At 42.9% G+C, this 19983-nt stretch overlaps 1 protein-coding gene across 1 annotated transcript; it reads right to left on the bottom strand.

The window, feature by feature from the left end:
• Positions 1-67: 67 nt before the first annotated feature.
• Positions 68-19519, bottom strand: serinc5 (serine incorporator 5). Its single transcript, XM_083979659.1, has 12 exons — positions 19316-19519; positions 10183-10350; positions 6360-6538; positions 6000-6082; positions 5641-5734; positions 4723-4934; positions 4343-4435; positions 3634-3760; positions 3032-3101; positions 2759-2795; positions 2164-2308; positions 68-1866 (listed from the first exon to the last, which is right to left on the bottom strand). The coding sequence occupies exons 1-12, from the start codon at positions 19340-19342 to the stop codon at positions 1722-1724; spliced, it is 1380 nt and encodes a 459-aa protein (XP_083835785.1). The 5' UTR covers positions 19343-19519; the 3' UTR covers positions 68-1721.
• Positions 19520-19983: the final 464 nt, after the last annotated feature.

The following is a 19983-nucleotide window of genomic DNA, read 5'->3' as shown; positions in this document are numbered from 1 at the left end:
GTCTACATCAGCAAATAAAGACACCACATGGCGTTCAATGGATGGTTTATTGAAAGAGTGTGGCACCCACATCTCTGTTATTTCAAACATACAACTTGGTCAAAAATTGTTTCTGGAGGCGGTGGTTTCTTCCGGCCTTCAGAGTGGGTCCTGCTGTCTAGTTTTCAGTTTAGATGCTTGAGATCAACACTGCTGAGCACCATGTAATTTCTACATTCATGCCAATAACTCAATTGTAGAAATATTTCCAAAAAACAAAACAAACTGCAGGTATATAAAGCGTAAGTCAAATCAAAATCTCCACAGATTGCACAACTTTAGCCAAAATGTACATATCAGGTGTTATAAAACATGTTAGGAATACATTTAGGCAAAACAACGTAATGCTTTATTGATGAGTGAGAAACATAAAAGGAGTTGCAGATGACAATGTGCAATATATTGTATTTCTATACAATAGAATAAAACATCTGATTCACAGGTAACATACAGGTGAAGGTCTTTGTCTGATTTTGAATTCGGCATTAAACTCAACATCCAGTGTTGAAAAACGCACTAATAGAAGTACTCGCACTACCTTGTCCTGACCACCATTATGAGCTGACACATGCAACATAGACGAGGCAAAAAGCCATTATGACTGTACAGAACACAGGTAAACAGCTTACATGTCTGCATGTGCATGCAAATACATAATGTTCTTAGTTATATTCTTTCTGTAACAGACACAAAACAATCTGATAGAGAGGATTGTTCTTTTCTGACATCTACCTTTGGCAAACATTCCTCATCTGTGTCACTGATCTCTTCCAGAGAGGTGGCGCTCCACCAGTGTCCATGTAAGGCAGGTTTGATTTGAAGAGCACTGCCCTGTTACACCAATGACGGGCGGCTGGACATGTGGTTTATACGATATGGATTTTACTAAGAAAAGAAGCGGCTCAAAGGGAGCGCTGACATTAATAAAATCTTGAAACATTATCCTTGTGATCTAAGTGGAAACTTCACAACACTGGGTATCTAATATTGAAAAGAGCTTTGCATAGAAAACTTCTACAAAAGAGGACAATATAACAAAGCATAACCATATACAGCTTACATGTGAGCCTGAGAGATGAGTTTTTAAACAGAGTCAGGGCCAAATCTAATTCAACTTATACGACATTCCTTCTTTCATTACTTAAGACACTCTTGAATAAATACAGGTTCTCTTGTAACATCTCTTAACATGAAATAGATTTGTCCTAAAACTTTGCTACAACTTTATGGTCCAACTGTACAGAACTGAAATGCCTGGCTGAGAGTAAAAGCGAGAATCCAAGAAACACACACAGGAGAACACCTACAAAATACACTTTCAAGTCTGACGTCATCAGGGAATCTACAGGAACTAGGTGCTTTACAACTTAATTCACCTCCACGATTCACTCTGTGATTTCACACCTGTAAGTCAAAACTCCAGGAGTCAGTGGTAGTAAAGAATAAAAAAAATTACCATCAAGGTATTAACAGCTTAACATTGTCAAACAACGTAAAAACAAACACTAGCATATAAAACAAAAGGCAACAGATAATCCTCCAATCCCAACGCTGAGGGTAGTGTAGGGTTGTGTTTCAATGTAAAAGGGGGTTGTGGTGGTCCCTTGGCTCAGCGCGCCAGCTTATGCCTGCCCACATCCCAAGAATCAGAGCAGCCTGATCCCAGTGAAGTGATGAGCACCCTAGGCCTCAAAACGCTTCGGGCAGACCATGGGAGCAATCAGAGTCCAGAAGTAGAGGAGGAGACAGACCCAGCAGGAGGCCATCTTGATCCAGAACACAGACCAGCTCCCCTCCAACAGCTTCTCAATCTTATGGTCATCGTAACTGCAAAAGAAGCACAAAGACAATCAGAGGGACTGATTTCTAGCTGATTAATAAGCTGATTATCTAAAACTTTTACCATCTTACACTGTTTATTTCCAATAACACTTTATATTAACACGTGGATTTTATAGCACAACATGAAAATGAAGTGCATTACTTAATGAATATGAACAAAAAAATTGATCTATGATCAGATACGATCAGATTGTTCCTCAGAAACTGACCTACTGCCTAACTGTCAATGACGAGGCTACTGTGACACAGCACAGTCATCGTGTTACAGTTAGTTTCACTTACTGAAACCAGTTGGTGACAGTCATCATGACGTAAAGAGAACCCAGGAAGAAGACAAAGTGGAAGTAGGAGTAGCTGTAGATAGTCCCCTCTCTCTCATCATACAGGACATTCTGGCCTCCACCAGTCTTCTCCTCGTCATACTCATCTGAAAAGTAGACATTAAACAGTAGACATCAAGTCATGCAAAGACAATGTAGGACGGTCAGTGACGCACTTCTCTCACTGATTTAATTTCTAAGTAAAAAGTGGTGTTGCTTTTGCTTTTGCTTTAGTTATTTTTTTCTAACATACAACCATGTTTTATTTCCAGCAGGTGGCGGTGTGAGCCTTCCCACAATCCCACCTTCTCACTGGGCCTGCTTCACTGTGTCATACTAACCTCCTAGTAACAGTGACATCATCTGTGTTTGCTGACCAATACTTTCTCACCATCCTCAATCTGGCTGAGGAATAGCAATGAGCAGAGCCCCTCTGTGTGTGCAAACACTACGGCTAGGGACATATGCATACACAGTGAACAGGCTGAAGAGGAGAGGGGGGGTAGGGGGTAAATAAAGATGTGTTGGCGAAGGGGTGATGATTTGACTTTGCTCACCTGTGTCATCTCCAAAACAGAAACAGCAACGAGCTCTCTGCAAGGTAAAGGAAACATAGAGGTTACCGCCTAGCTGGATTTAAATATTTGACAGACAAACAGCCACGCACACAGCCACACTTAATGTCTCTTGGGTCTCATCTGTTTAATTTGATAAGAACCTCTAATTGGCAGTGCCTGGTCGGTGGGATTTTCAGGTTTAATCTGTGAACCAGTATGCATATTTCATTAACTCACACACACTCCGTGCGATCTGAATATTTGTGCGTTTACCTCAGTCTCTGGCTCACTGTTCCTACACACCCTGAGCGCTGCGGAGCTTCGCCTGGTGGTGGACGTCAAGCTACAGGGATCACGGAAAAAGAGAAAATAGAGAAAATAATATAAAGACAGATGGAGGGGAGAGAAAGGCTGTAATTCCGTCACCATGTATTTTTCCAATAATTTGCAGTTCCCACTCGTTCAAGGAACAACCACAAGAGACACGATGCCTCCACTTAATGGGAAACACATGTGAACAAATGCAAAAAAGGGCCTAGTTCTTGTCTCTCACCCCCTCCAGTCAACCACAGCCAATCACACGCTGCCTCTCCAGAATCACGGCCAATGAAAACTACCCTGTCTCTTGTCGCTACAGCCTGCCATAAAATTCATTACTTTTATTCCACATGGCCTGTTACAGAACTGCAGTTAATGGGCTGGGATTTTAGCCTTTGCATAATCTCTCAACTCTATAAATTCAATGATGAAAAACTAAACAGAGATATATTGCAGGGCAAGTAGATTTTTGTGTGCAAGCATTTAGATTAGGAAATAGGAGAAGTGTGTGTGTGTGATGTGTGTGTGTGTGTGTGTGTGTGGTGTGCTTGTCTTACCAAGAGTAAAGGACACAGCCAAACAGGATCACGGTTCCCACAGTGGTGACAATCTTCTTGTCACTCTCCGTCCCAGAGTTGAAGGGGAACACACAGACGGTTGTGTTCACACCATCTCTCTCCAGGACTAGAGAGAAAGAGTGCACAGACAGAGATGGATGAGGTGAGAGGAGAAGCAGAGGGAGTGTTTTAAGGAATAGGGAGATTGTGAAGGTGTGCGAGTATTTTGGCAGTGTATGCAGTGGTGACAGAGTGAAAATGGATAACATAGAACATCGAACAGAAAGCACAAAGCCTCAATAATAATATGTAGTACACTCGAGTGTTATGTTGAAGGCAAGTGCTGATATTAAATATTTAACATGATATTAACTTTGCACGAGTATCTCTGCACAGAAATGATCTATCTGCTACTGTGGAAACAGGGGCGCATTGGAGAATGAAATGTACAAAGAGATTTGGGTGTAGAGACTCATTTGTTTTGAGAACCACAACTTCCTCTATCTTAGAAAGGTGTCATTCTGTTGTGCTTGGTTTGTTTCTTACCTATGAGTCTAACAGAGTAACTTTTCATTATATCATTTAGCTTTTATGCCATTTGATTGTTGAATGTATATTTATTTCTCCAATTCCTAAGAATAATACTGTGTACAAAGCAGCATCTTATTTTACATGGTAATTATCAATAGCCCAATATATTCATACTCACTTTCTTTTGGTTTGCTGGAGAAGGCAGAGAAGGTGAGATACATGACGTACACGCTGATCACTGCTGGCTGCAACAGGCCGGATGTGGGTTGCACTACAGGGACACAAAGGTGAATACAACATTTTTCAGTCACTGGCAATACTAAGAGAGATTCCTGAGTTAGTGCAAATATACATTTTTAATAGCTAAAAGTTGTACTTATCACTACTTCCTATTATTAGACTATGTTTGATTTTTATGTCTCAAATTTGTTGCTTTTTGTGAAACTTTCTCTGTGGCAAACCAGGAAACTTTCCATTAACAACACCTGCAGTACAAATACACCTTTTCTTGCCCACGCAGTCCAATGAGACAATGTGTTTGTAAGGAGCGATTCTCACGTTTCTGTATGCATGGGGAGATGGCCAACATAGAGATGAAGAGGCAGAGGCTGCCGTTGATGCCCAGGAAGATTTTGTTCAGTAGACAGGCCTCAGGGTGGGTGTAGAATATGGCCATGAAGACCACGGCTCCGACTGCAACACTGAACAGCACCAGGGTCACGAGGGCCAGAGCAGCGTACCACGCCCGGTTATACTTTACTCCTGAACTCCTGTGGACGGAAAGACAGAGAGAGACAGAAAGGGAGAGAGAGAGAGAGAAAAAAATGCAAAACACGACATGAACAAGGGTAAAGCAAATTAACTAAGTAAAAAAAATCAATTAAACAGAGTAAAAAAGCAAAGAAAACAGACACAGGGGTGCTCGGCCTAAAGAAAGATTCAAAGGGAGACAAAGAGTTATGTTTGGTGGGTTATTCCTGCACCCTGCAGAGACAAGAAGACACGTTTAGAGCTGCTTGAGTGCTTTCACATTATCTACACTCGGTCTAGAAATTGAAGGTTTTACTAAATAGCACTCAGCAGCAGATACTGACAAGTTTTAGTTTTACTGCAGCCGCGACCAAATAATCTGAAGTGTTCTCTAGAAATCTGTTGTGGTAATGTGGTGTGTGTTAGAGGTGTGGTGAAGGAAAGGGGAAGCCGAGCGCACACTCCCCAACCATATGCATCCTGTGAATCTGCAGAGGAGGGCCCGCTGCCGAGCCCCCCCGCACCCCACCCACCCACAAAAACACAAAGCTACACGGCTCCCTCTTTTCCATCCAAACAACCCCACAGAAGAATACATCCAACCCTCTGAGCTCCTCAGAAACAAATGAGAAAAAGAACGGCACTGATCTTATGTCCGTGCTCATGTGAGCCAGACGTTAAGTTAGTGGGATGAAAGAGACGGGAGCAGAGACGTGTCGTTCTCACCAGTTTGTGTTCCATCTGTGTGCAAACTCCACCAACAGCATGAGCTGGATCAGCAGGAAGATGAACCCACCGGTGGCTCCTACATAGCGCCACACTGTAGAGAGACAGAGAGAGAGAGATCTACGAGATGAAGCACTCTCAAGCTGAGCGACTCCAAATAACTACAGACATATCAACAGGGTCATTTTGGAAATCTGTGAGGGTCAGACAATGCAAGAAATAAACTGTTTGTCACATCCACTATCATCTTATTACTTCTTTTTGGTTTGTGACAACAGAGATGTTGTGTTAACGATGTTTAAATGTTGAAGTTTCAGTTAACGATTCTGAAACTCTAGAGTCAAGTGTCACATTTTTACCCTCCAGAAAGGTTGCCTCCTCTGGCAGGAAGAAGCCTCCAGCGCAGCACGCCACCAGCACAACAAACTTCAGCAACCAGAACCTGTCCAGGTAGAGAAGTGATAATGTTACAGCTTAAACATGAGTAAAGTAAAATCCAAACAACCAGCCTCATGACATACATACAGCCTCAGCATGACTGTTAAAACTTGGGAATGTTACAGATACAGAGTATAAATACACAAACATTCATGTCAGAGTCAGACTATGATCTCGGTTTTTTTTTTTTTTTACATATCTTACTCATGGTGATTGAACTATTCAGAAACTGGTGTGTTCAATTTTAGTTCACCGTAGATGAAGATGCGAGGCCTTCTTACCCGTTATGTATGGCCGCCCTGCAGCCTGTGCTGTTGCCGACTCGTATGGTGAACAGAGCGAACAGCAGGAAGAAGCAGGCCATGCCAAAGCACATTTTGTAGACGGCCGAGTAGCCAACCAGAGTTTTGCAGTTTTCTCCGGCATTCATCTTCTCGCACAATTCGCTGTAGAAGGGGATCTGATGGACAAGGGTAATACATGGAAAATCCTTAAATTAGATCATTATAGTGTTGAGAAACCCCCCCCACCCCCACCACCACCACCTTTGCTTATTTTTGTCTCGGGCGCGGCCACAGAGAAAGGGCCCAATAGTGTCTATTCTGAGCGTCACGCCTCTGAAGGAGCAGAAAGGGAGAACAGGCAGCGACAACAACCCCTCTTTCTCTCCATGAAGCCCTCTTTCATCCCTCGTTTTCTACAGGCTGTTAGAGGGGCCTTACAACTAACTGTCAGTGTACACAAACAAAGGACACAGATGAATAAATTATCTGCCTTTTGTCAGCAAGTCAGGGGGACGGGGAAGAGGGGAAAGCAGAGAGAGCACGAGCACGACAGAGAGAGCGGGAAAACCATCTTAACATTAAGTTAAAAAAATGTAATCTGAGGTCCAGTCACCTGTGTGAGATACAAGAGAGCGAACCTGGAGTGAGTTAAGTCCGAGACGTTGCTGTGGCCTTCAACAGTAAATTGAAAGTGCTTCAGTGGCTCAGTGCCAAAAGAGGAAACAGCCTCTGAATTTGATAATCACAGACTGAGGGCTTAAATTTCTGCACCCTGTCCCCCCCACGCCCCTGTGGAGATATGAGTCAAAGTCACATGCGAAAAATAAACAGAACTGCAAATCTTTACTTTCAGATAATAGACGGTTTGACTTTGCTTTGGCTAGGTTTTGGCAGAGCACTCCGGTCCTTATAGCTGTCCACGCGGTTGACGTGCCAGCAGATTGAGTTGTCATCTCCTCAGCGTGTAGCGCAGTCCGGAGCCAGATCACAACATAGAGTAAAAAGCCCATTTTGGAAACTTTTGTCTCATGTTGAGGACCATATTAGCATGTCCATGGTGTTGTGATTAAGAGGGAAAGGGGCCGACTGGTTCAGACTGCTGTAAATCTCTTGAGAAAAGACCACTGCTCTCATACGCACAATGGCTGCTCTCTTAGCCGGGACTTCCCACTGTGCTCAGTGTGCGACTGACAGTGTGTGTGCCCGTGTGTATGTATGTGTGTGTAACTCAGCGGGCTTTGCGTGGGGCTATCAGAGGCCATTTTGTGCCTGGATGGGCCTCTTACAAGGTTCCACTCTCACAAGGAGACACACAGCGGGGAGTCGTTTTAACATTGTGCTGTAGACACTGGCACAGAAAGGACAGGAGGAAAAAACAGCAGAAAAAGATTGGTGGAAAAATATCACCATCGAATAGGCTTTCAGTTCAGGAAGCTTGCAGTCGTTGCCATGGCAACACAGTCAGTCAAAGGTACTCTTTGCAGCAACATCATTATTTTCTGTTTACTCAGTGTTTGAGTGTACATGTATTCACAGTATAGACACATGCACTATAACCTTTACAGGTGACCTTAATTTGACCTTCTCATGCTGTTTTCTAACAAAGTGATTAACCGCAAAAATCACAATTGTCTGATCAACGAATCGACCACTAAATGTTCTGGTTCAATGACAGTTTGTATTGAAACAGTCCTCTTCATCATGCTGTTCACATTTTAACAAACTAACAATCCATCAGAGCTCAGAGTGTCACAGAGCGTCATCAGCAGGTTGCAACAGAGACACAGAGACTGGAAGAGTCACAGGAAAGCAGAGAAGTGGACATCTTTGGTCACACGACAAGTTATTATTGAGACACTTGTTATTTAAGCTGACATGCTATATAAGAGGGGTGTGAATATTACTTCATGATATTATTTGACTCACATGATTCTGTGTTTAATTGCGTTTTCATTTTACAACACCATCTTTATCAATGTTGATGCATTTATTTGTTTAATTGTTTATTACATTTTACATTTGATCTCATTGGGTTCTTGTATTGCGTGATGGTCTTTGATTCTGATGACTTGACATTAACTCACCCTTAAGGTGCTAAATTATAGTGTATTGATCTTATGATCAATAAGAGGGGATTGTTAGAGAATAATTTCACCTCCCTATAGATAGTTTGTGTAGTTAATGGTCAATCCCTCTGTGTTACAGTGACTTTCTGTTAGATTACTGCTGGGATCAGTTATCTGCCCTATTTTCTCTCTGAGGAACATGCCAAGGCCATGGTGCCTCTTTGGCATCCTCAATCTCACTCTCTGGCTGGTTACAGACACAGCTGTAGAGTTAGATGATAATGCTCTCCGTCACTGGATGACACTTTGCATTTCCTAGCTGGTGTGAATCCTTATCTTCATGTTTATGCACTATAGCCAATTGGATGTTGACACATCTCCCCCTTCGCTATCTCGTTCCATTTCTAGTATAAGAATCTGAACTTTGCTGGTGGCCTCACGCACTCATGTTGTGTTGATGAAACTTCTGTTCTCCTCGGCCGAGCCTAAATAAACTCCTTCAGCATAAGACATACAGGACTCTGGTACTGTATCTTCTTCATCGGCATCACCACAAATTTCTCCCTAACAACACTGACATGTGTTGTTGTGGTATACCCACCACTGTTGTTAGCTTTTGTTTCGATAAATTGTTTGAGATGAAGACATTACTATTTAAATACTTAAATGCCCTTCTTTCATGATATAATATCACTGTACATTTTCCATTAATTTCGCTCCAAAGCCGAATATCCCAAACCTTTTGTAATCATCTATACATTTTAACACAAAGTGGACTTTATACATCAATACAATACAGGCCTGTGCCAGAGTATGACTACAGTCTGACTCATCCGACTGAGGAGGCTAATTAAAACATTACAGCACCCATGGGAGCCTTCCAAACAACCACAGGAAGAGTCAGTCTGATAAAACTCCTACACTGATGTTTCAAAGAGCTAACATGGAGGAATAAACAAAATGAATGCTGCAGATCAAAACAGAGAGCTGCGTAACTTCTACACCTTCAGAGATGGATGGTTAAAAACAAGGAGCTGCTGACCTGAGCTCCTGCCTCTGTGACCTTACTACTGTGTAGATACTCTCGAGGTGAGATTGTGGGATCTCTGCTTTGCCTGTAGCAGTTCTGTAAATGTTTAATCTTGCCCGTGAGCACTGGCAAGATAATGCTGGTACACCCTGGAAATTTTATTCTATTTGTAGCAAAAAGCAGAACACAGCGTCCATTTCAAAATGTGAAGCAGAGAGGCTGTAACCTGTACAAATGTGCTCTTTTTCTTTCCCTTCACCTCTGGTCCAAATCACTATGTGTTACTTTCTCTTCTATTTTCTTCCTAATGGCACCCAGGCCTCATTTTATATGTTTAACTGTAGTTTAAACTGTATCATTGGGGACCAAACAGACCAGAAAATTATTACTTAAACAGATACTTTTAGTCTGTAATTTCACGCTTTCAACCAAAATACAAATTCTTCCATTATATATTTAAATATACCTTTAAACTGTTAAAAAAAAACACACACACCCACATTCAGAGTGAACCTTTAAATTGTAAAGCGACAGTGTCAAATTGACTGTATCAATTGTATTTTTGCCAGGAAATTTGTGCAGAATATTCTCTGTGCATGTGAGTGTGTGTGTGTGTGTGTGTGTGTGTGTGTGTGTGTGTGTGTGTGTGTGTGTGTGTGTGTGTGTGTGTGTGTTTGAGGGAGTGGTGCATTACAACGTGTGATTTATGTACTTGTGTACTTACACGGTCTTTCATCTCCTGCTCCACAGTGGGGGACATCATGATGACACAGACGACGGTGACCAACAGGAAGTAGAGGGCGTACATGAATCGGGTCCCTGTGGACTGTTTGATCTTGGGGCAGCAGTTGCAGCAGCACGAACAGGCCGCCGAGCCACAGCAGCAGGCCAGCTGTACACAGACGAGGAAGAGGAAAGGATGGGGAACACATTATCATATCAGTTTCATGATTTTCCACACTATCGTGAGCCATCTGGTACAGGCATAATGCATTTAAGGGGCACTTGGGTAAAGGAGCACCAGGGTTTAAGTGCTCTTTTTGCAGCCATTCCCGTCAGCTGTTGAGCCTGCACTTTGACTTTCCTGGAAATAAGCGAATGAGCGAAGGCACTTGGCTGAAGTTAGAAATATTTACTAATTAGGACAAAACTGTTTTGGATGTTGATAACAAGATTGTTTGACGTTTGTTTTGACCTAATGCTTGGGAGTCAAAAATACTTAAACACTGAAGGTTATACGGGGGATTGTGTAATGTTTATTAGACCCACAGGAGTCAAGTGAAGTCAGATTACATTCATCACAATCTGAATAACATATTACCCACTATATACTGGGATCCATGATTCACTCAAGGCAACTTCCACAAAAAAAAAAAGAAATAAAAAGGAAAGAAAAAACCCTTGACAGGAAAAAGGGAATCTCCAACAGTGGGAAGTCGTCTCATTCAGGATGAATAAACATGCACTGTGTACAGAATATACAAAAATAACAGTTATATAAGAGCATCACTTCACAAACGTGCAAACAAACAAGTCACAACTTTGATTAATTTGGCTGTTAGCGGGGTGCTGCTGAGGCCTATGTTTAAAAATGTAACATGTCATTTTTCAGTGTGAGCACAAATATTTGTTTTGCCCACATTAAGTCAAATTGGTTGTATTAATATCAGCATGTGGGGACAAGCTGAGACAAGCTTGTTCTTTACTTTGCAAGTTAAGTTTCAATTTCTTTAAATTTGAAAAACTTGCAAATTAAGCTTTATATGAGCCATTTAGGCATTTCATGCTTCAACATTTATAACAACTATCCTAGCTGCCAAGTGCCAACGAGTGTCAGAAGATCCTGATAAATAAACACACAACAACACAAACATGAATAAAAAAACATAATGTAGAATGGTTGCTTTTAAGTTTTCCTCCACCACTGTGGTTAAATATGGATCCAGTGCTGCATGCTCATGGATGTGCACACAACAGCACCACTGCTGAAGAAAACACGAGCAGATATGTTGAGCTCATCGGATTAAATGTAATATCTAACATTCCTAGCATTACAACTGTTGAACACATGTAAGTTAACAGTTAACAGCTAAGCACGTTGAGTGCATTATCTTAGGTTTGTTTAAAAATAACTTTTATGTCTGGTATAGTGTCTGATTTTCATTGTTCACAATACTACATAACTCACTACATATCACAGGTGCAAGCCAGAGCACAACTTTATGGCAACTTACTGAACGCAGGAGAAGACACTGCCTGGCTGTGTGTCCGTGCTCATTCATGGTTTCTATCTCATGGGACAAATCCCTTTTCTTTTATTTTCTTTTCAACTCTTGGACAGTGCAGACAGTGAAGTCTCTCGTTCGAAAAGACACACATACACACACATATATACACACACACACACACACACACACACACAGGCCTCTTCTGTTTCTTCCGACAGGCTCTCATATAGGAGGAAGACAGTCTCATGAAGATAGGCCCTGTTCTATTTGGGAGAGAGGAGGCTCTATAATTAAAAAACTAACAACTCTCTGGAGCCAGCCACCCCACCCTGCCTGTGTTGGCCTCCTAGCCCTCAGACTGCAGGACACACAAAGCTGTGGTACGTTGTGGGGCATCGGTGTGCCACTGCTGGATGACTTCCACACACCATCGTCCTCTGTATGTTCTCCCCCAATGGGATACGACAGTGACTTTGCAAGTGTGAAGGTGCCACTGTGTGTCACAGGCCAAAGTTAGTCCGACTATGGCTTCAGTCATTCTGAGCGGCGGGGAAAACTTATCTTTAGGCACTGTAATTACGGCATTAAGCGAGACACAGGACCCATCAATTTGGCGGCGTCGTGCCTGTTGAGTCGACTGAGGCATCTCACGAAAGTTGTACCAGATTTAACAGCACAGTTGTCTCAAAGGAGATATCAACACACGTATGTCAAAATCGATTGCATTAGACAAGTCTATTGCTGACTAATCGTTCCTCTTATGTTGATGGATTTAATTATTGTATTTCCCTAGAATCTAGGGAACCATTTCAACTGACAGGAAATGCAAGTAGAGCTGGTGGTTATAAACCACAGGACAACTAATAGGAAACTTTGTCTGACAGGTCATTTTTTTTCCTCCAGACTTGTTCATGCATCCAGGCAACATCGATCAAATTTGCCTTTCAGTCACAACAGTAACCTTAGCCCTTATCTGAGTGTGTGTCCTAAGCCGGGATCTGTGTGTACTGATGTGGTAAAGCCAGTGTACAACATTGTCTGATGTGTTGCGTTCCGCTCCAGATGCCAGTAATGCGTGGTATGCTGGAGACTAGTGGATCCACACAGGCACATGGTCAGGATCAAGCTACATCCCTGTCCACATGCCTCTCCTTCCCTGCATTCTCCGTCCAGTTGTTTCTCTGCCAGTCTTTTCTACATGGCCCACTTAATTGTATTTGCCCTGAACTGAAGAATAGATTCCAACACTGCAGCCCTTTTTGCTGTTTTGATCAGTTTTTAATTAGTTTACGATCTAAAATCAAACCCAATATTGCCACAATGCCACCCAATTCCCTCTGGGAGCCGAGAATACAATATATATCTTAAAAAACAAATCAAAAGCCTACAAATCAAGTTTCCCAACCTTTTAGAAATTAAGAACAAAACAAGAGTCTGCATCTACTGGATGAGAAATGAACAAAGTGTGGAGAACCGTACTAAAAAGGAAACTCTTAAACCCCTGTGACAACATTGCATCAGTCTTGCTAAAGCGCCCTTGTGACAAACAGCGAATCCCTTCCCCACTCCATGAGTTGATTCAAGCATGAGCAAATAGGTCAACACATATACCCATCTGTCACAGAACTGAAACAGGCAACTGGTTTCAGTGCTGTGGCTGAATGACATATAGCCTAAGCCTAGAGAGGCTTGTTTTGAAAGAGCTCGTTTTCAGTGATCATGTGTACATGATCAGTGTACGGTTCATATGTAATTCCTTTACCCACACTGTAACGCAAAAATAAGAAGAGCTGAAAAATAGGTCAAATCAAGAAATTGACCTCCTCGTGCCATCTCGGTAACATCTGTTGGCAGCAAACACAGAGACTTGCTTTGTGCTGCTTTGATGCCTGATCAAACGCAGAATGGGACTAATTTATTCCCCCCATCGGGACCCAACATGGGTGTTTTAATTTCCATTTGTGGATAATTGTGGGAGTAAGGACCTAGCTAGCTCATAAGCGTGCACACGTTTTACCAATGCCTGAGACACCCTGGAGGAGTGATCATTAAAGAGCTTTGACATTCTGCCTCCAAGGCTACATGTGCATATCTCTGCTTTTGTGCACACAGAGACTTCTATAGCCTTGAATATAAACCAAGTTTGATTTATGTGGCCCCTGTGCTCTACCGCACCACACACAGCTTAACAGGATAAGCCGTTTCCTTTGTCTATGCTGCACCCACACGTCTTCCTCAATAGGCGATTAATTAACCACAACAGAACTGAAAGTAAGCAAGGAAAAACAGGACGATTTAAGCTGTGAGGATGTTTAGATTTCATTAGTTAGGGGGTGTTTCACCAGCAGCCTGCACACAGTGAGGGGGCCCGACAGCAAACTCTGCACAAGTGACAGAGGGAGGGCCGACTCAGGAGAGTGAAGCTGCCTTGAGGAATTCCATCGCACGCAGATACAAAAAGAATATCCATGGCAACAAACTCTGACCCTGACCACTTCATGGGGACGTCCACCACCCCGCCCCGCCCCCATCCTTCCTCACCCCCACCTCCTCTGCACGCCTGCCCCACCAGCGTGTCAGCAGGTGGTCGGCGTGCCTGCAGCGTACACCCCTACTTCAATATCAACACCAACCCCCCACCAGCCTGTCGTACCGCTGCTGCTGCCGCCGCCGCCGCCCGTCCCAGAGATCACCAGCCCACCACCACGCCACGGCGAACCAGGGAACTGTTGAAAAGCTGCTTACAGGGTACGGTCTGCGTCCAGAGTTAAATTAAGCAGACTTACACAAGTCTCCACCACCACCACTCAGTACACTGTGACTCTGAGGCTCTTAGACAAAGACTCGTCTCTTCCGTCACTCCGCCTGAAGCTCTGTTTCACTCTCTTCATCTCATTTCCTCTGTCCTCCCCCACCCTGTTACTTGGAGAGTCATTGTTGTTTCTTGTCTTTTTTTTCTCCTCTTCTTCACCCTTTCTTTGTTTTCATCAGCTGGCCTTTACCCTAAATCACTCACAACCCCAACGCTCCACCACTTTCCAGCTGTTAGGGGTCAGGGGAAAGACGATATTGCTCAAAACACACGCACACACACACAGGATGGACAGGACAAAGCCGTTAGAATACCCCCAGGAAATCCTATTCAACATGAAGAAAGTAGTGGAATTAGTGTCTATGACCTCGCCTTGTTCAGCGAGGTCTCTGACCTACAGCTCATCGCCTCATCAACAAAGGTGTTGCAGTCCTTTATGTAGACAACTCTAAAGCCACATCTGTGATTAAAGACTGTGAGCATTGATGATAATTACCATGTTTTCCCCTCCTCCATTTACCGCCTTATTATCCTCATAGCGGCGCTGATGTGAGGAATCACAGTATTTGTACAAAACAGGAAACAAACTAAATCAAAACACACAGGGGCAAACTCTGGTACACATAGCCACGCAGACACAACTGCTTACGCAACAAACCATTCGCAAAAATAGGTCAGTCACTACATCACGGTAAGTACAGCAAAGGAGAATCAGAGAGAGAGAGGTATACAGATGGCAGGCCACTTAATGGCTTTCTCCTCCTGCAAACCACGGTGTCAACAAAAAACCACAGGTTGGGAAGCAAGGTCACTGACATCCAACCAAAATATGGATAGAAAAACCTATCAATAAATAATCAAGTAATACAGAAACAATATGTTCCTACTGTGGCTGATTTCACTCCCGAGGTTTGAACAGAGGGAAAAACTCATAGGATGTTGACTCAGACTTATCAGTATGGTGAAAAAACAATCTGTACACTCAAAGGGAAACAGTTTTCAGTGGGAAAAACATAGCAGCACAGACAGACATGACTCATAGCGGAGATGAACGCTGTCAAAACAACTTCAATGGAAGACGGAGGCATAAAAATTTCAGTGCCTGCATCTGTGGGAGTGCAAACCTCAGGTTGATTCAAACCAATCAGTGTGGTTGTTCACTCATTCATGGTGTCTAATACATTCAGCTTTATTCCCTGCCCTACTTTTCTTTGGTACATTCTGCTTTTCATCTGCATGCTATTCTATAGCTGGCTGCTTTAAACGAAAAGGGAGCTCCCTGTTCGTTAGAGCTAAATGACAGTGTCCGCTGGATAATGTTGACCACAACGAATCATGACAAACAGCTCAGACGAAACTGCGGACACACCCTCGTATCTCAGATTACAACAACGCTTGGGTTACAGTGGAGAAACCAGCAGAGGGAGAAAAAAAAGGAAGTAGGGAAAGGTGAAACAAAAAATTCAATTTCACCATTTACTGTGACTGACAGCTCCCCTATTGTCTACTTAGCTAGGCAGCTGTATACACACACCAGAAATGTATCGCTGCTCTGTTTCCACAACACAAAAGGAGGTCTTTGGTTCTCTCTTGGCAAATATAGCCCCTAGCTACAACCAACAGAGACAGACCTTGGTCCACTGAACGGAAAAGACAAAAAATGGAAACAATAGGCCAAAAAAAAAGAAAGAAAAGGACTGAGGCACAGTCTGAAGAGCTGAAACACTGAAGGCAGAAATGAAACAATCCTATGCTCGACGATGAGTGTGTCACAAAAACAACCAAAGGAAACAGACCAAACAAGAACAGGAAGATAGTCAAAATACAAGTGAGTGTGAGATCAACAGGTACAGGGCAGGCTAATCTACCATCTCTGTGTGTGTTTACCCCGAGGCCTAACTTCACTTCACTTCACAGTGAATTGTTTACTTGAGTGCGAGTTCAGTCATACAGATTCGCGCACAACATCGCGGCATTCCCAGGCATGACTTTACTGAGAGTCGACTCGACTGATAGTAACGGCACCGTTCAAACAGTTGGCAAGCATTTCACATGGTTGCATCAGCATTTTCAACCTTGAATTACAGACACAAGACACAGGAAGATGCGGAGTGGAGGAGGGGGGGTTGAGGGAGACGTTATCGTGGCTGTATGAGAGTTCAGAGGGAGACAAAAGAGATGAAAGATGGCCAGCGACCTCCCTGTGGGAAAACACACTCCTTCTGCTGCTGCTGCTGCTGCTGACCACAGCAAAATTCCTGAGAGGAAGCGGGACATGGCGGACAATGTCTCACATGAACACAGTTGGCCATTGATTCTAATTGTATGGCTGAAACAGACATGTATCTCAGTGGGGACGGCTACAGATGTCCAGTTGTAGTTTCACTTAGGTTAAAGTTTTACGTGTTAAGTGATTTTACAGCCTGTCAACACCTGTTTTTAAGATCACCTGCCACGCTGTGACATTACAACTGCTGTGCGTTGACCTCAGCAACAAGCAGTCAAACCGCCATCTGACGGTGACAGCTGCGCTTGCGCAAGTCTAGCCGAGCTGGACTTTTAGTGATAATTCAGGATTTCGGAGTAAAATGACCACATTTCAGTCAGCTGGCATTCTTAGAAACTTACTGCGAATATCTTGTAAGGAATAAAACATTATGCTTAAACATGCTAAACACTGTCAACTGTAGAATGAGTAATAAAAAAATCCACCTAGTTACAGTAACAAATCACAAAAAAAATAACGAATGAATGATGATACACTGTCCAGCGATCCTTATTTCTCAGCACACTCTTATCTCTCTTATCACACCACCCTGAGAAAAAGCCTGACAGCCAAAATGTTGGGAGAAAAGTTGTGCAACATCAAAATTCATGTCTGTCTTGCACATCCACAGACGCCCAAGTGTAGGGTCGGTGCTTGATGTCTCACACAAGGATACTTTATCAGGACGGATGCATGTTGAATGACAGCCTCTTATCATCTCAGTCCTCCTGACTCATGTACCCTACCAGGGTTTCCTGTGCCATGCCACTGTTGGGCTGCTTACAGACACCCACATGGCTTCAGTCCTGTCCCACACTCACAGCCAACGCTCACAGCGCTTTGGACTAGACTCAACACTGTGCTAAGGCCTACCCCCCTATCTCACCGCAATATGGCATACATCCCTGGTCCTACTGACAAATTACAACAGAGCTGCTCCCACACCACGCCTGGTAGCTACTCTCCCCAGATCTAACCCAAACAACACCCACCCTCCCTTCATTTCCACTTCCATGCCAAGGAGGAAATTAACCGACCACACATCAATTCAGGCCCCTCTAAACCTCAAGAGGGACGCACAGGGATATACGCAAAGTTAATTATAACTATACACATTAGAGCTGGAGACAAAACTAAATGGGGTATTTAGTATCTTATTAAAGCTGATATTTTTGCCCTTTCCTTTCTTTGAAAAGAACAGGAAATTGAGGTGAGCGCTCCTTATGAGGGATGTGTCTAAGTAATTACATTCCTGACCAGAGCAGCTCAGCAGTGGTCTTGTGGTTAAAAACAATTTAACAGTTAACAGAAAAACACCCAGCGTGAAGAAACCCAGTCTGATTTTACATCACCGCTAGTTGCCTATCTGTTCAGGGTCATTTTCATGTTACTTACATTGCTCAAATAATATACTAGCCATTCTTGTATTGTTTAATTTGCTGATTAATTGTAAGCATCATTACATCTATAAAATAAAACAGCATTAAACTCTTATTGTTCTTAAATCCAAACTAATAATTTCCTTTCACTTCTTGTTTTTCAAACAAGGATTTTCATAAAGTAGGCTAGGTTTCATTTCTCAGTAACACATTTTTGAAAAGCTGTGGTCATCTATGGGAGTAGATAACTCATAGCTAGGTTTACTGTAAATAACTCGGAAGATAGAAAATATTACTTTTTCATCATAAACACAGGAAACAAAAACTGCCCCCATTCATTCCCTTCGTTAGTAATGTGCATTTCCAAACAATAGGAGCTGAAAGTAAATTGTAAGCAAATAAAGCAAAGAGAAACAAAACATAGACAATATATGATATAAATCATTTTTGAATGAACTATGAGCTGTCTGCCTTTTACATCAAAATAGGCTACTACAACTTTAAAGTAGAACTAACTTCAGAGATTTATATAGGGTGTAAATGTAGTGGAGATCGGGTTGGACTGAAGTTTTTGAGCTGGGGAGCGAGATGTTCTTGAGTGGATGGAAAAGGACCACTGTGTCTTCCTGTAAAGACAACAAGAAAACCACAACGAGACAAGACAAGTATGTATGACCTATCAGGCCACGGTGTCTCACAGTTTCCATACCCCACATGTCCACGGACACTCAGACATGACGCTGCTCCTGATAGCAGCAGGTACGGGGCTACTACTACTCGCAGCGCCGTGGCTGATGTTTTAGCTAGTTGCTTTGCTCCGTCTCTCTTTGTCTTCCAGCGGCTTTCCACACAGCCACAGTGAAGTTATCCAGTCGCTTCCCTGACGAAATTGTGATGTTTTTTATTGTTATTTTTAAAATACATTTGATAAATTGTAGTAGCAGACGACTGGGGTCGGAAACCCCCCTTGAAGACACACGCAACAAAAAGAAATCGCTGACTCGGGTTAGCTGGTTGTTGAGTGGCCACAGAATACAAACACTTCTAAACACTCCATAGAACGACAGTCGACGTTCGACTCCACGTAACGTTCCAGTGTAACGTTCACAACCGTCAAACGTCCAACAAAAACAACAACAACAACAGAATAAACGACAGTAATTGTTCCTCACCTGCGAGATACAACACGGGATGCACATTTTGCTGCTGGTAGACAATAAATTAATTCCGTCTCAGAGAAGGACCAGTTGGCTTCGTTTCTCCTACTTCCACATAAAATCACGAGCACACGGGGGAGGAAGAACGCGGCTGTCCGCCTCACACTGCTCCGTACCCTGCTGCCTTGCTGCCTGCCTCCCTGCCTGGCTGCTGGCTGGCCGCCGCTGTCTCTCCTCCTCCTCCTCCCCCCTCCTTTCTTCCTCCTCTGTCTCTCCTCCCCATTTGCACATCACTAACAAAAAAAAAAAAGTCCAAACACAGAGCCGTGCTGCCTTTGACACAGAGAAGTAGCTGAGATCAAAACAGGCTGCGAAAAAAAGGAAGTGTATGACTCATTTTAATTAACCGCTTTACGAAATGTGTTATGATTTTTTTTTTTTTTTTTGAAGGGGTGCAATAAAATCACTAAATCCACTGTGGCAAATTAAGGAAATGTAGCATAAGCATTTTAATAAGAGTTAGCCTACCATACAGGGCATTTAATAGCAATTTTAAATAGCCTATTTAATCGCGTTTTCATTATGGCCTCATATTCATTCATAATTTAGCATCATAACGCCATATTTTAACTGTTGTATTAATAGCTCGTGAACTGTAATTTTGTTAAGCACTTTGTGAATTT

This window comes from Trachurus trachurus (genome assembly GCF_905171665.1).
Source record: "Trachurus trachurus genome assembly, chromosome: 9".
In the NCBI taxonomy this organism is placed as follows: Eukaryota; Metazoa; Chordata; class Actinopteri; order Carangiformes; family Carangidae; genus Trachurus; species Trachurus trachurus.
The sequence above is the reverse complement of the archived record's forward strand: the minus strand, read 5'-3'. Positions and strand labels throughout refer to the sequence as shown.

Excerpts from the sequence above, each read along its gene's own strand:
- serinc5 (XM_083979659.1), bottom strand. The coding sequence starts at position 19,342 with ATGTGCATCCCGTGTTGTATCTCGCAG. Across the intron at positions 10,351-19,315 it reads TCCCGTGTTGTATCTCGCAG|CTGGCCTGCTGCTGTGGCTC; the intron begins GTGAGGAACAAT and ends GTCTGTGTACAG. Across the intron at positions 1,867-2,163 it reads ACTGTCACCAACTGGTTTCA|TTACGATGACCATAAGATTG; the intron begins GTAAGTGAAACT and ends CTTCTTTTGCAG.